Below are 14,683 nucleotides of genomic sequence, written 5' to 3' on the forward strand. Positions count from 1 at the left end.
TACTAACAATACTACAAATAATTATTACACAGTAATATAACAATATATAACTATATTATAATATAAATATAATAATAATTAAGTAACGTAATAATGTAATGTACTTATGTATAAAATAGTAATAATTATATATAAAATAATAATAATTATATGATATCGCGAACCGGGAATCCGAAATACCCGGACATCTAAATACTGACAGCACTAATATTTATTTATTGACACTCGGCTATTAACACGATTAGCGATTCTATAAAATTTTTGTGGAGATTTTACAGAATTACTGCAATTTAGTCTTTAACATACATATATAATGTGTATAATTATTATTATTGTACAATAATTATATAATATAATATAAATGTAATACACAATATATACAACATGATATATATAATATAATAGAATGTAATACGATATAATATATAATTATATTATTATAATAATTGTACACAATAATAATTATGGCATACTGATGAATTTCATTTTAAGAACAATCTCAAGTTATTTGTAAACTGCTCATTGATGAAATGTTTCAAACGAGAATCAAATGATTTTAAGAAAGATTTGTTTCATTTTTTTAATAAATCAACATATTTTTTGCATTAATTTCCATTTCATTAGTTGATTTTCTGTTCATCAGTTAATTTATCTCACGCAAATTTGTCTAAAATATCTTTTTTAATGCAATGATTAGTTGAAGAATAATATTGGAATCGTTCAAATATATAAACTATCCTGAATAAATAATTAATTGTCGATTATGCGCGTTTTCTATGTACTTTAAAGAACATGTTCTTAGATAATAAAATGCGGGAAAGTATTTTTGCGATATAAATTACATAATATATAGATAATTAAAAATTGCAATTTTACATTTGTTGTTTAGCTGTGTACTTTTAATTTACTACTTTTAATTGTATGCTTTAAAGATGTGTATTTTATGACATCAATACAACATAAGTTTTTTAAGAGATAATACATTTAAAAAACTTTCATATTTGTACAAAATAAAATAACATATTACACTAATTTAGAAGACAAAGTGCAAAACTAATGTGACTAGATTTATAATTAATGCAACAGCCGCTTTCTTCATTTACCTTTGTTTCGCTTATTCGTTTTATATCTGTCTTTGACCCTCTACAGTTGCTCATTGCTGTAACAAAAACACAAAAAAATTCATTAGTTAAGCTAATATTATAAGAGAAAATAATAATTTTATTTTTGAATGAAAAATCGACAGATTTTTATTTTATTTATACTTTAGATATTATTTGGTCTTTATGTGAATTTATGACACAAATTTCAGTGTTTACTCTTTCAAATGATATTGATTTTTTTCCGGCTAGATCATGCTTCTCGTTGGTGAAAGATGATAAAAAAGAAGCTCGGCAGGTATACGAGATGAAAGAAGAAGGGGATGATTTCAGGTAAGAAGGGCGGTTTTACTGCAAAGAAGTCTCCCTCCCCGAGAGAAAAAGTGGAAATGAGAGGAGAAGAGAAAGAAGGAGAACGTACCGGTTCAAAAACCGACAAACGAGGGACTGGCATACCCTGAAAGATGCATTCAAGTTAAACGTGGCAAACGAAATCGTCTTCGTGAAAAAGAGAGAAGGATAAAGCAGAAACGGCGATAGGAGAGAAAAGTGAGGGATAAGGAAAGACTATATACACGTTGAAAGATCCGAAAGTTACGTCCATCAAGATTAGAGTTGAATAAACTCGGGGTCTGCAAAAAAGGGCAAACTTTAAATTTTTTATACCTGCAATTTGTTGAGATTTTTCAATCAAAAAATATCAAGTCTTTAACAAATTATTAGACAGAGAACTTTAACGAGAGAATATATTTTGAAAAAAAAATTATCATATTCCTGTCATATATTTTATAACTTGTTACACTTAATCATTATTTAAAAAAATTATTCAAGTGTTCTAATAATATTATAATTTGCACAATCTGAGACATTCAAATAATCTTGGTTTTATTATTTTTGTATATTACGTTTTAATTTTATATCTTTGTGTTGTTAAAAGTTATAACGTTTTAAAACTCACACTTTATATAATATACAACTCTAAAAAAAAAGGGTGTCTTTTCTGATGATCGGATCGGGCGACTTGAAAATCTCGCTGAAGGGTGAGAGACGGGGTCAAAAAAAGCGGTAGAGAAGGGACCAACACACTGACGGACACACATATGCGCATTAACGTATCGTGAAAGAAATTGCGGCACAAAAGCGTCGCTCTTCGAATGTATACTCGGTACCCTATTGAATGGAGTCTGCGATTTGAATGGACAGGGCTTCAGCGAGGGTTCGCGCGCGCCATTGTGATCATTGCAAGGTCACAAATCTAGTCGGAAATTTCTTTGAGCTTCCCGGTAACGTAGCGAGACATTCACCCTTAAATGAAATATATGATTGCCAACTGGGGTGAGGGTGGCACAGAGAGATGAGAGGAAATTTTTAAAGTTTTAAAAAATAAAATGAATCGATCGAATTATCGAATGTGCGTTTATCTGATTCAATGATAATCAATTGTAAGTTGTTTAATTATTCTCAAGTAAATTATTAAACTCATTATTGTAAACAAAATGAAACATTATTTTTAGAATTTAAATACTGGGCGAGATTTTCACACAAATGATACAGCTGAGATCACGAATAAAATTTAAAATTAATTAATTCACAAAAAAATTATTAAACAATAAGGCTGACATTCACGATTACGACACGCGGTGCAGCTATCGAAGGTCATGAAACCTTGCAAGGTGAATGACCCGCAAATTACAACTACAAGAGTAAAACAATAAATCACGACACGAACCTTGACAAGGACACGAAAAACGACGTGAGCGTCCTCTTATTGATTCTGCCACCAAGTAATGACATCCAGTAGCTCCTCGTCCTCTGGACTCATCGGCTCGTGATTGTCGTAACTGTCAGAATACGTCGTGTAAAGCGTGCCAGACGTGCTGTAACCTTGACTTCCAGCTGACGAGGCTTCAGAGACGAAGCTTGGCGTCGGCGAGCTCGATGCCTCTGAACATGTCGGAACAAAAGTCGGACTCGAATTTTGCCGGAGATGTTGATGTCGGTGAAGGTCAGACCCGTGCGGGCTATGATGTATCTCCCCGGTGATGCCACCTCGTAATCTCAACTCGGCCGGATGACCGGAATCCGACCCAATTCCATTTTCGGAACTACACGCGGGTGAATTCGAGGACGTGGGCGATGATCCGCTCGACTCGGAACCGCCGTCATGCTCCTCCAGGAGACGTTGAAGACTCCTGATGTACTCCACTGCCATTCTCAAGGTCTCTACCTTAGACAGCTTCTTGCTGCCGGCTCTGGATCCACCGTGAGTCCCAGCTGTACTGCTACCCAGCGCCTGCGCCACTGTCTGCGGTATATGTTGCCTCAGAGTGGCAAATCCATTGTTTACCTGCTTCACCCTGTTGCGTTCTCGCGCATTTCGTCTGGCTACCGAGGCAGGTTGATGCGGTACCGTGCCGTAAGGCCCACTGGATTGGCCATACATCTTGGAGCGCTTGCATCCATGTTGTAGACTACTATTATTGGTTGGCATGCCGTTGGTGGAGACAATCACATTGCCGCGATGGGTCTGCGCGGTCGAAGTAGCGTGAAGGCCGTGGTGGTGATGCTGCTGCTGTACACTCAGCATGATGGGCAGAACGCTTTCCTCTTTGGGCCCCACTAAAGTCATATCACGAGTCCGAATCCCCCACTACCCAGAAACAGGAATTGTGGTAGCGCGTGCCAGGCGACCTTCGTAGACTACACTGTTCGATATATCGAAGAGAAACTTTGCCGAGGTGAGATGCGACACCTCTCGTGATACACGCGATCGCGTAAAGGTGACGGAGTAGCGCAAATTTATTTTACCCGAACGACCCAGCGACCGACCGACCCGTTCGACCGACCGACCGACCGACCGTCCGAAAAGACAAGCGTGGGAAGAAAAATGAAACTGCACCCTCGATGCTTTCGGTACGATTCTGGCTCCCGAAATGCCCAGCCAATGAGGGTTCGGGGCCTTATATAGCCGGAGCAGGCACGCGCCATCTCTCCCCTCCACGAACCCTCGTACTCGATCTCGGGTCCTAAACCCCCGGTCTTCTCTCTCTCTTTCCCCGTCTTACCGGCCCGCAGTACCTCATACCCTCGTGATTTCCCACTACTCGGTCCCAAAGGCCCTACGCTGCCCGAGATTCTCATCTACAGTCATCCTCGTACTAGTACGCCGCTACTATTCTGATCTGTTTACCGATTTACGCTTCCAAGTATGACGCATTGTTATCAATACGATAGGGCCCATCGTCGACATGTACTGGAGAAAAAAATTAATGTTAAAAAGAAGTAAATTCTATTTCGGAAGACATGAATTATGTATTTTTGGAATACGGCAATTAATGTTTGTATAAATATTAATTTTTATTATTTTATATCTTTACAAATTTTAATTTACTAATAAATTAAGCTATATAATTTATAAAAAAAATGAAACATTAACGTATGTTATGTATATTAAAATCTGAGTTGAAAATGAAAAGTACTTGATTCTTTTGTCAACAATAAAATGATAAAATAATGACAAGTTATAATGAAGAGAAAATTTAAGCGAATATGAAGAAGAGAAAAAAAAATAAAGTTTTAATACCATAAACAACGACATTATCATTTTAAGAGATTCCTGCGAATTGCCGATTTATAAAAAGTGTTCAATCGCAAGCCATAAGAAAGAACATAAACGAATAATCTGTAGTTGAATAAATGTCAATAAGGCCCAATGTCTACATATTCAGCCAAATTCCGTGTATCTCGTGTGAGAGACACTGGTGCACATACGAAGGGTCCACATCCCCACCGGCCTCGCGGTGTCTCGGGGATCGAAATTTGAACAGTTACCGGGAGAAAGAAAAGCTGGTCCGGGGGTCCGGCCAAGTTGATGAAGCGAGACGACGAGAAAGCGAGGTGTAGAACGCACGACAAGGAGAGAAGCCGAGGAAGAAGAGGAAGAAAAATGATGAGGAACAAGGAGTGGGAGGAGATGGAGAGGTCTGCGGCTGGAGGGAAGCTGTGCAGAAGACGAAGAGGTATCGGAGGAGGGTGAGGGAGCCCGGTGGCACGGAACATACGAGTACCTGAGACGACTGCAGCAGAGGGGTGAAAGGGGAGGAAAGTAGCGACGGCAAAAGAGCACGATAGCGATGGGTATGACTGTAGTACGTGGCTTCTACCTTCTTTAGCATTCTTTTATAATATTTATATATATATATATATATATATATAGTTTATTATATATAAATATATTACACAGCTATTGCACAGAAATGAAAGAAAAAAGTTGCAACATTTCAATACGTAATAATATATCGCTCATTTTACTATTGAAACAAAAATATAGAAAAATATATAAAAATAAACATAATAATAAGAAATAATATATATATAAAACATATAAAAATATATAAAAATAAGCTAGTCTCCCTTTATTTAGTAATTTACTGATACGATAAAAAGATTCCATTTTTTTATGAAATATAAACGTATATTTATGTCGGAATGTTTCATCTCATAGACACCAAATCATCATTTATTCTACGGAGCAGAGCGATATGTTTCCGGAGGGAGGGGGGGGGGGGAAAAACTTATTTGCGTGGAACCAACGATATCACGCTCACGGCCGTCGCTAGTAAAGAAGACATGTATGACGACAAAGGGGAAGGGGAAGAGACGCGAGCCGTCCTCCCCTCCTCACATTCGTGGCGCGCGCCTACTCCCATCCGCTGGCTCCCTTCTCTCCCCTACTACGCGTCCGGTTTTATCCTCGCCGAACGGAGCGTGCGTCTACATGCGTGCGTGTACGAGGGCGCACGCGTGCTTGCTCGAGCCTCGTGCGCTTAAGGGCGCTTGTATGGAAGAGCGGAGGGGAGAAGGAGGGCGATGTGCATGCGCGTACACATGTGTGGAGTCGCGCTCGCGCATGTGCGTGCTCGCGCGTGGAGAACAGGTATACGCGTTCCCCGCGTTCCTTTTTCCTCCTTTTGATCCTCTCTGGCGGTTCTCTCCCGCGTCTCTCTTTTTTACAGGTTGTCTTTCTCCTTGTCGAAAAGGTGACTCGCGAGGGAGCACTATAAGACGTAGAGAGGGTCCTGCTCAACATTTTTACGTGAAATAAATAAACGTCAGGGGGACGATTCGGATAGATATAAGATGCGCGCTTTGAACCTCTGATAAGAGGTACGAGTAGGATATTCAAAAGAGGAAGACATCTCAAAGTGCTGACTGTTTCAACGTGAGGAGCGAAATATAGCGATATATTACATGTATAACATATACATATATATGCAAAGTTTATATTAATATGAATTCACAATCATATATAAATCTTTTCGTATAGGACTGATGATACAAATAATATTCATTGTGTTAAATATTATATAAATATTTGTTATTTTGATGATACAATTAATGATTAATTATCTTAAATATTATTACTATGTTTAATTAATGAAAAAATATGCGAATGGCGTAATCTGAAGAGGAGAAAGGAATTCGAAAGCGGATGGGACGGTAATATTGTCAAGGAGGAACCGTGGCAATCGTATAAAGGACAGACAGGTCAGAAAATTTTCTGAACATTCTTAATAGCCTTATTATCTCGAAAGCTCCGACTTAGAATTTATTTCGTAATTATATATTCTCGGAGCTCTCACGTGCGCGCGCGATACCTCGATTCTCAATTGCCAGACACTTCGCCGCCAATTACCGTGAAATTAATTACCGTGCCGAGTGGTTGAGATGAACGGTGCCACGTTCTTGAGTTCTCCGAGTGCAACCCTTGCAGCCTCGGATGCAACTGCGATCCGACGCGCGTTGCAGTCGTCTCACGCGCCTCCGGCACGGTTTTAGATGTTAGATCGTTCGGATCATTGTCCCGCGCGCGATCATAGGAATTAGGAGATTAGCTCTCTGGTTGGCCGGATGAAGTATGGACCATGGGTGCGCTATGCAATTGTTACAATTTCTCGAGCCCTTCTCTTCTCCATCATTTTCACGACGGAGGCGCGTTTAGAGCCGTTTAGTTCTTTATAATATACGTTTGTTGTAATAACATACTCTCTGGTGCTGATTTGTGTCGATTACACGTTATCGTGAGCAAGTATTTAAGTAAAAGGGATAATAATAGCTGTGGTTTGATTTTTATATTTTTAATGTTCTCATGAAAAATATGTTTTTATGTATTATCAGGTATAATATTATAAGTACGTATGATATATATTATAATAGAAAGCATTTAATTCCTACGTTTGATTAAAATTAATTTTTTTTGAGAAAAAAATACTTTATTCAGATACAATGCCAGACAGAGAATTTTTGTGAATCTCTAATTAACCGCAGATACTTTCACGATTGACACAAGGCCAATAATGATCGTCCTCGAAAAATTGCATCAAGCAAAACGCATCTCATCACCAAGTTATTTATAACAATAAAGACATATTGAATAACGAGCCTTGACATTATAGATACGCATCTGTACTTTAATTTCTTCTTTATTCTGATAAATCTCAAACGCTATGCACAAATGTAATAAACGCGCTACTTGTAATAATTTGACACCAGCTAATTAATTGTCACACAATAAGTTTATGTTTTTCATAATATTTACTTTTTTGATAATAGCTATTAATTATATCTATGAAAATATCTCATTTTTTACACTATATAACGTATGACGTTATATCACCGTATAGTAATTACACACCGATAAATTTTATATATTGTCGTAAATCAAATTCGCAAAATTTTTTCGCCAGATATATCCTCTGACATGTGCAATGCAGATTTATGACGAAAATATAGATTTTCACGTGTCGGCACGTCAACACCAGCTCGCATATGTAATGCATAGATAATTGTGTTCCGGAATGAATAGGGGGTCGAGGAGAGACAGTCCGAGGGAGAGAATTTACGCTTGCGCACGTCTATTTTATAAAGGGTCATGTGGGGTTGCGGAATATAATCGGCGACACGTATGACGCACGAACGTATGTGGGCAGGTATGCGTATCGGTGCGTGAGCCAACGTACGTAGCATATGTCGCAGCAGGTTGACCGGATACCGATATTACTGATTAATCCGCTCGTATGGATATCAAGAATTTTTTTTAATTTTTTACAAAAATTAAGATGATAAAATTCAGCGTAATTAAATTACTAAAAAATTGAAAAAGTTGCCTTGATTATGTAACAATCTAAATATTTGTAACATGTTATAGATTATGACGTATATTATATAAAATAAGACACGATAATATTTAATCAATTATTTGTGACAATTTTCTTGAACTAATTATAAATTATCTAATTAGTAATAAGCAAAATCAATTAGTTTATTTAAAAAACTATATAATATTTCACTATATCTTCAGATATCTTTATTAAATATTCGAATAAATGGTACGCGTTATTAAAATGGCATCAATTAGCATTGACGCATATATACGTATCATGCCGTGATTAAATTGCACTTTATCCAGACGTAGATTGGTGAGCAACATGCGCTTGGTTTAAGAGACGCGTAAATTTCAGACAAAAAAATGTTTATCGAAATTTATCTTTCCAATTCATTCTTCCTGAATCCCATTGAAGAGAAAAAAAAAGATGCGTGACTGCGACGAATTAATTTATGAGATATGTACAAATAACACACACACACACACACACACATATATATATATTTAACTTTAAAGAAAATAAAATATGAAATAAAATAATATATTATTATATTATGTGCACGCTACGCGTATAATTAATTATTTTTAAGATTAAAAGACACAATATATATTGGTGTTGTGAAAGTTATTCACTGGATATTTATTTTTAATCTCTTATTCTCAGGGATCCGGACCGAACCGGAATTGAAACCGAAAACCGTTCCGTAACCCTTTTTTTAGATGAACCGATACCGAAACCGAAACCAAATTTTATAAAATTTATAACACCGAAATCATAACCGAACCAATAATATTATTTACGGTTAACAGTTTTTTCCGATTCTTTTTTCGGTTCTTAATCTATATATGTATAGATCTGTTTTTCATAGTTGAATCAATATGACAACTTAATGCTCGATTGAAAATGCTTAATTTTTTAATAATAAGTTTTTAGAAATATTAGTTTGGAGTAAAATAACATTATGCTTTTTTAGATTTTTTAACCGTTCTAAATTTTTTATTATTATTGTTACTTATTATCTCTATGTCACTTATATCTTAATTCTTCTATCTGAATCCACTAAATTAATCACATTTTAGTTTATCTTTTACACATGTATATGCATAAAATAAAACATTGTATTAAATAATATAATTTTTTATTTTTATTTCTTGTCATCTGCAAATGTACAATTTAATAAAATAAATATAAAAAAAGTCATTTTATTAAATTTATCATTACACTTCAAACTCTTTCCGTACAAGTAACTATAACCGAAAAAAAAGTTTTAAAAAACCGTAATTTTTTCGGTTTCGGTTTCGTTCACTGGTCAAGAAACCGAAACTGAAACACTTATTCGATGTTTTATTAAACCGTAACCGGAACCGAACTGAAAAAAGCTTTCGGTCCAGGTCCCTGCTTATTCTTTCTGTTAGAAAACCTTGATTGCGGAACTCCTTATACTTATTCCACGGGAGATGTTCAAGGTCAACCGAGAGCTGGCCCATCGCTCCTATCATACGATATGTATGTTAAGAGGCGAGACGCTGTATTTCGAATTTATCACGTTTAGACAAACACGTTATTTGCATATCTGCCGGGTACGCGCACCCGGCAGATTCTGTGTACGCGTGGAACTTTGCAATTACTCCGGCGCGACGGATGCACGCGCGAGCGAATGCAATTGTTGTGACAGCCAGCGCATAATTCTCTCCGTTTAAGCATAAAACGACAAAGGCCTTACGGTTCCATCGGCCGCCGTGAGCGGTATTGCCGAGCTGATTAATGATCCACGACACGTTCCGACGAACCGCCCGATTGTGGTTTTCCATGCTTCGCGCGAACGACCTTGTCGGCTTTATCACTTGTCCAGAAACCGGCGTATGGCGTGCGGATAAGGATAAGACAATTAATCGCTGTGCAATTTTTGTCCTTCGGAATTGTAGCCGTTTAATTATAATGAAGATCGTATGATTTTCTTGAAATTATGGCTAGCCTGTTTAATATTAACCAAGGACAGGGTAGATAATCGATATGACAAGAAAGCGATATTTATATCAAATTTTATAGTAGAAAACTTTCATTATACTGGTATCAAACAATCCATCTGTAACTAATTATCCGCGTTAGGGATTAAACCTATTTACCGAATGTGTCCTCGTTAACGAACGGTTCGGTTATATAGATACACATCTTATAAATAGCCTCACGCAATAAAGATTTATCTTCAATTTGCCATAAAAGCTTTTTTAGATACATACATACATACATATATGCATACAATTAAAAGTTTATCCAACATAATTATTTATATAGTGATTTACACAAGTTTTATTTTTTCGGAAAATGTTTTATCTTTTATCCTTGAAAAAAAACGTGCATCTAAATTTAAAAGCAACTCACCGTATATAATACGTGATTCTTTTTATATAAAATGTTATATATATATATATTCATTTTGAGTTCTAATAATGACATATATTAAGTAGATATCGTTAATCAAACCTTTGACAAGACAATGCAATTGGAATACGAACGTTTAAACACCTATAATCCGCGATCGTGTTGTGTGTCGGATCCATTGGTACAATTTAATCCGATGTAATCATGGTTTTCCTCGCATCGGATATCATCCATCTCTCCATCATTGGTTTACACGTAAGAAACGCATGTACGAATGGCATCGTCACAAAATCGAGGATCGAAGCTCGACGATCAACAACGACAATTCTTCTCGGTGAAGATTTATCGTACGAGTATACCGTAGCATAATTCGAAGTGGAAGGACCTTTTGCGTCGGATCATTCGACGAGTCATTTTTCACGTGAATGCACAAAGGGAACTCCCGCCATTCGAAGGGATGACGCACGTTCGCACAGAACTATATCTGGTTAGACTATCTGCTCACGCACGTTGGGACGGACGTCTCGCAGGAATTTCTCATGTTCGACAAAAGGACGGAATCATGAACCTTCACGAGTTTGGCCGGCCGTTGAAAGACTCTCGAGAGCTACCCAGCTACCGTTGTCAATGATTCGAGGCGGCGATATCAGTCAAAATCAGTCGGCTACTGAATGACCGCTCTACAAAGAATCGATAGTTCTTTACAAGGGAGACTTGATTAGTCGATAATTTTTATATGTCGAAAATGTTAAGCGATGGATCATTTTTGTCTATGTTTTTTCTAACAACGTCAATTTCTCGAAAACAATCATAAAATAATATATTTAAGTAAATTATTTTTCAAACTTATTATTTTAGTCTTTATTCAGAATGTTCAAAGAAGGTATATACATTTTTTCAGATTTTTTAAAACACTTTTACATATTAATAAACTTATCGAAAATACGCTGACTTACCTGTACAGTTAGAAAGTGTCAAAAATAACAATACTGAATAAGGGTTAATTTCGCACTATTTGACGGCGTTTTTTTTTTTTTTTTTATAAATGAAGCGTTGAAATGGATACTTAGTCATATGTGTATTCGGAAATTGCTCTATGACGTTACGTCATAGTACTATGTTTTGTCATCGCGCGTTTGCCGACAACGACTCCATTCAGCTTGTTATCGCATCGCACGTTATCGCCGGCTAATATTAAATAATATCGCGTTTACACGCCGTTAAGATTAGAAGGAGACAGAGAAAAAGAGGAACTAAGAATAGCAAATTTCAAACGCAAATTTATTTTGTTTGATCGCAGCTATCAAAACCGTAAATATCACAGTTTCCTCTAAGAACGTAAAGCGACGTACAATTAATCTTCCTTTCGTCGATCCTCGCAAAAATACTACAACAAACGCAAACAATGACCGAGATTTGTTTCGGGTCGTTTTTATGGCTTTCCGGATCTCGAGATACCCGAGGGTATTTTCTCGCCGAGGGAGAAAAATATCGGCTTTATACTTTTCACTCTTTTTTTTCCCTTTTATTCTCTTTTCCCCGATACTTCTCTACCTGCTACTGTATATCGTATACTGGCGGAGGGCCGGTATAGTTTTTTGACGGCGTTATCTAAATTGTCACCGATGTCCTCTTTTGGCGACCGAGCGCCGAGGAATGTTAGATATTCCGAGATAGTCTTAATTACAAACATCGGGGATCGAGTAGAGACCCCATAGAGGCAACAACCTCCATCGTAAAATCCTTCCTCCCTATCCCTCCCCCACCCTCGCGCATCGGCTCATGACGTTGAAGAATCGAATCGTGTCCTTATGCATTAATTGATTAAATCCCAAGAGACCTTGAATACATTAGCGAGAGAACAAGACGCCGTGCGAGAAAGAGAAAATGTTTCATGGGCTTTTCTCCTTGAACCGTGTGTTGGATACGACTGAAACCACGGAGGTGCATTCGATTGAAACTTAATTCATACTATTCATATGAAATTGACCTCAGAAAACGAAACAGTCTATCTCTCTTTCCTCTTTAAACTTTTTATTTAATATTAAATCCATTCACTCTTGCCGATAATCTACTGAACAGATAATGTAAAGAAACTTTGTTGGCTGGTACTTATGCACGTGTCGACGATAATATTTTATACGTAGATAACGTCAATCAGGAATATTGAAAATCAAAATTAAAATGTTCAGCTTCACAATTGTCGTTTCTTGAATGAAAACGTTTTATTTATAATCCCGTCAAAGAAGAAAAGATCACATTACATATGAAATGATTATTGTTATAAAATAACTATTTAAGTTTGCTAGATTTAAATTGATATTGGTATACACTCTTAATATATGCGCATATATGTAAAGCGCATTTAGAAAATTATATTGAGCGAGTAAATTGCAGTGATAGCTTCTGGGACAAGCAAGGTAAACACGCTCGTTCATATCGCCACCTACAATTTTCAGGCTGGCACGTATTGTGAGCCGCTTGGCACGCGATTCCACGCGCGCCTCGTTGACATGCAAATATCGGGCAGCTGATGACGACGCGGAGATCAGACGCGAGGGATGCGACAAGGCGATAAGTTGCATGCGCGCGCACGACTCGACTCGACGCGGCGCGTTTCCACTTTCACGAAATGACGTGGTCTACCCTGAGAGGTCGGATGCAATCGGCCTGATGTCAAGGTCTCGCGGTCAAGGACGCGCGCACGCGAGGCCCGTTCGTTGTTCCTGTGACCCGCGAGAGTCCGGGGTCCCGGGGCCCGGGGCCCGGGGCCCAGGGCCTGTTTGCCGGCGCGTCTCGAAAGGCACCACCGGCGAAGAAAAGAGAAAGAAAGAAAGAAAGAGAAACCGGAGGATAATAAAACACTTAAATATCTCTCTCTCTCGCCGCCACCGCCGTGATCATGGATAATAATAAAATATACGGATATACATCAGCTCTTTGTATTAGCGTGCGGCGGCAACACCTGGTTTATATATATATATATATATATATATATATATATATATATATGTGCGAAAAAATACGCAAGAATCTTGCGGATGAAGGCTTCCCTTATAATCACTGATGGGTAATGTTTCGCGTCTCTGAATTTAATAGACCATTAATTAATGAGAAGAGTGTGATGTGAGCGAATTTTATAGGAAATGGTATAATTTGATTATTGATTTCGTGATGTAATATCAAGAAGGTTCTTTTTATAAGTTCTCTTGAAATTGAATATTAATTATATTGCAATATTATTACTATATTTTTTCTTGTATCGATACTGTAAACATATACAAAAATTTATTGGATATTTTTAGAAGTAAAATTTTATTTGTGATATAAAATTATTCTATAATAGATTTATTTTTATAGCTTGAATAAAAACGACACGTAAATATAATAAATATTTAATAATATTTAATTAATTTCTTTTATATTTTTTATAAGATTATGTTTAAAAGAAATTTTAGTTTCTACTCTTAATTTGCTTCTAATAAATGCTGCTTAAATATTTTAAATAAATAACTCACATCGCGTTATTCTTTTACTCAAGATAACAATTACCTAAAACGGTATTTCGGCAAAAATTCACAGACTACTTATCAAGTTTGTGTTCAAATGTAATTAACTTTGCCGCGTCACTCTGTGAAATGCACCGATGCGGCGATTCGCGCAAAAGGTACGATCGATTCACGGGTTGCACGCAAAAAGAGCGGGCCCCAAAGAGGGTGCCCACTCCCGAGGTGCTAAAAACCTCGATAATCTTAGCTGGTAATAACGAAGGACAAACCCCAAAAAGGATCCCCGAAAGAGGGCGTGGCAAAAAAGATACCCGAGCTCGAGAGGGAAAAAAGGATAAGTACGTAAGACGAAAGCGAGGAAAGTGTACGGGAAAGAGAAGAAGAACGTGAAGAGGGACTAGCAGCGAGAGATTTTGAAGATAGCGAGTATGGCATGCGTTCTTCTTTCGCTTCTTATTACCGATGTTTCATTAATTACGCATCGTCCAATCGTAATTATCCTCGCAAGATAATGAGCCGATTATCG

The 14,683-nt window shown here is 37.1% G+C and overlaps 1 protein-coding gene across 1 annotated transcript; it reads right to left on the minus strand.

Moving 5' to 3' along the window:
• Nucleotides 1–471: 471 nt before the first annotated feature.
• Nucleotides 472–4,019, minus strand: LOC140668572 (achaete-scute complex protein T3). Its single transcript, XM_072897726.1, has 2 exons — nt 2,830–4,019; nt 472–1,159 (listed from the first exon to the last, which is right to left on the minus strand). Exon 1 carries the CDS (start codon nt 3,727–3,729, stop codon nt 2,866–2,868), a length of 864 nt encoding a protein of 287 aa, XP_072753827.1. The 5' UTR covers nt 3,730–4,019; the 3' UTR covers nt 472–1,159; nt 2,830–2,865.
• Between the last annotated feature and the right edge of the window lie 10,664 nt (nt 4,020–14,683).

This window comes from Anoplolepis gracilipes, chromosome 8, assembly GCF_047496725.1.
Source record: "Anoplolepis gracilipes chromosome 8, ASM4749672v1, whole genome shotgun sequence".
Lineage (NCBI taxonomy): Eukaryota > Metazoa > Arthropoda > Insecta > Hymenoptera > Formicidae > Anoplolepis > Anoplolepis gracilipes.

Excerpts from the sequence above, each read along its gene's own strand:
- LOC140668572 (XM_072897726.1), bottom strand. The coding sequence starts at position 3,729 with ATGACTTTAGTGGGGCCCAAAGAGGAAAGCGTTCTGCCCATCATGCTG.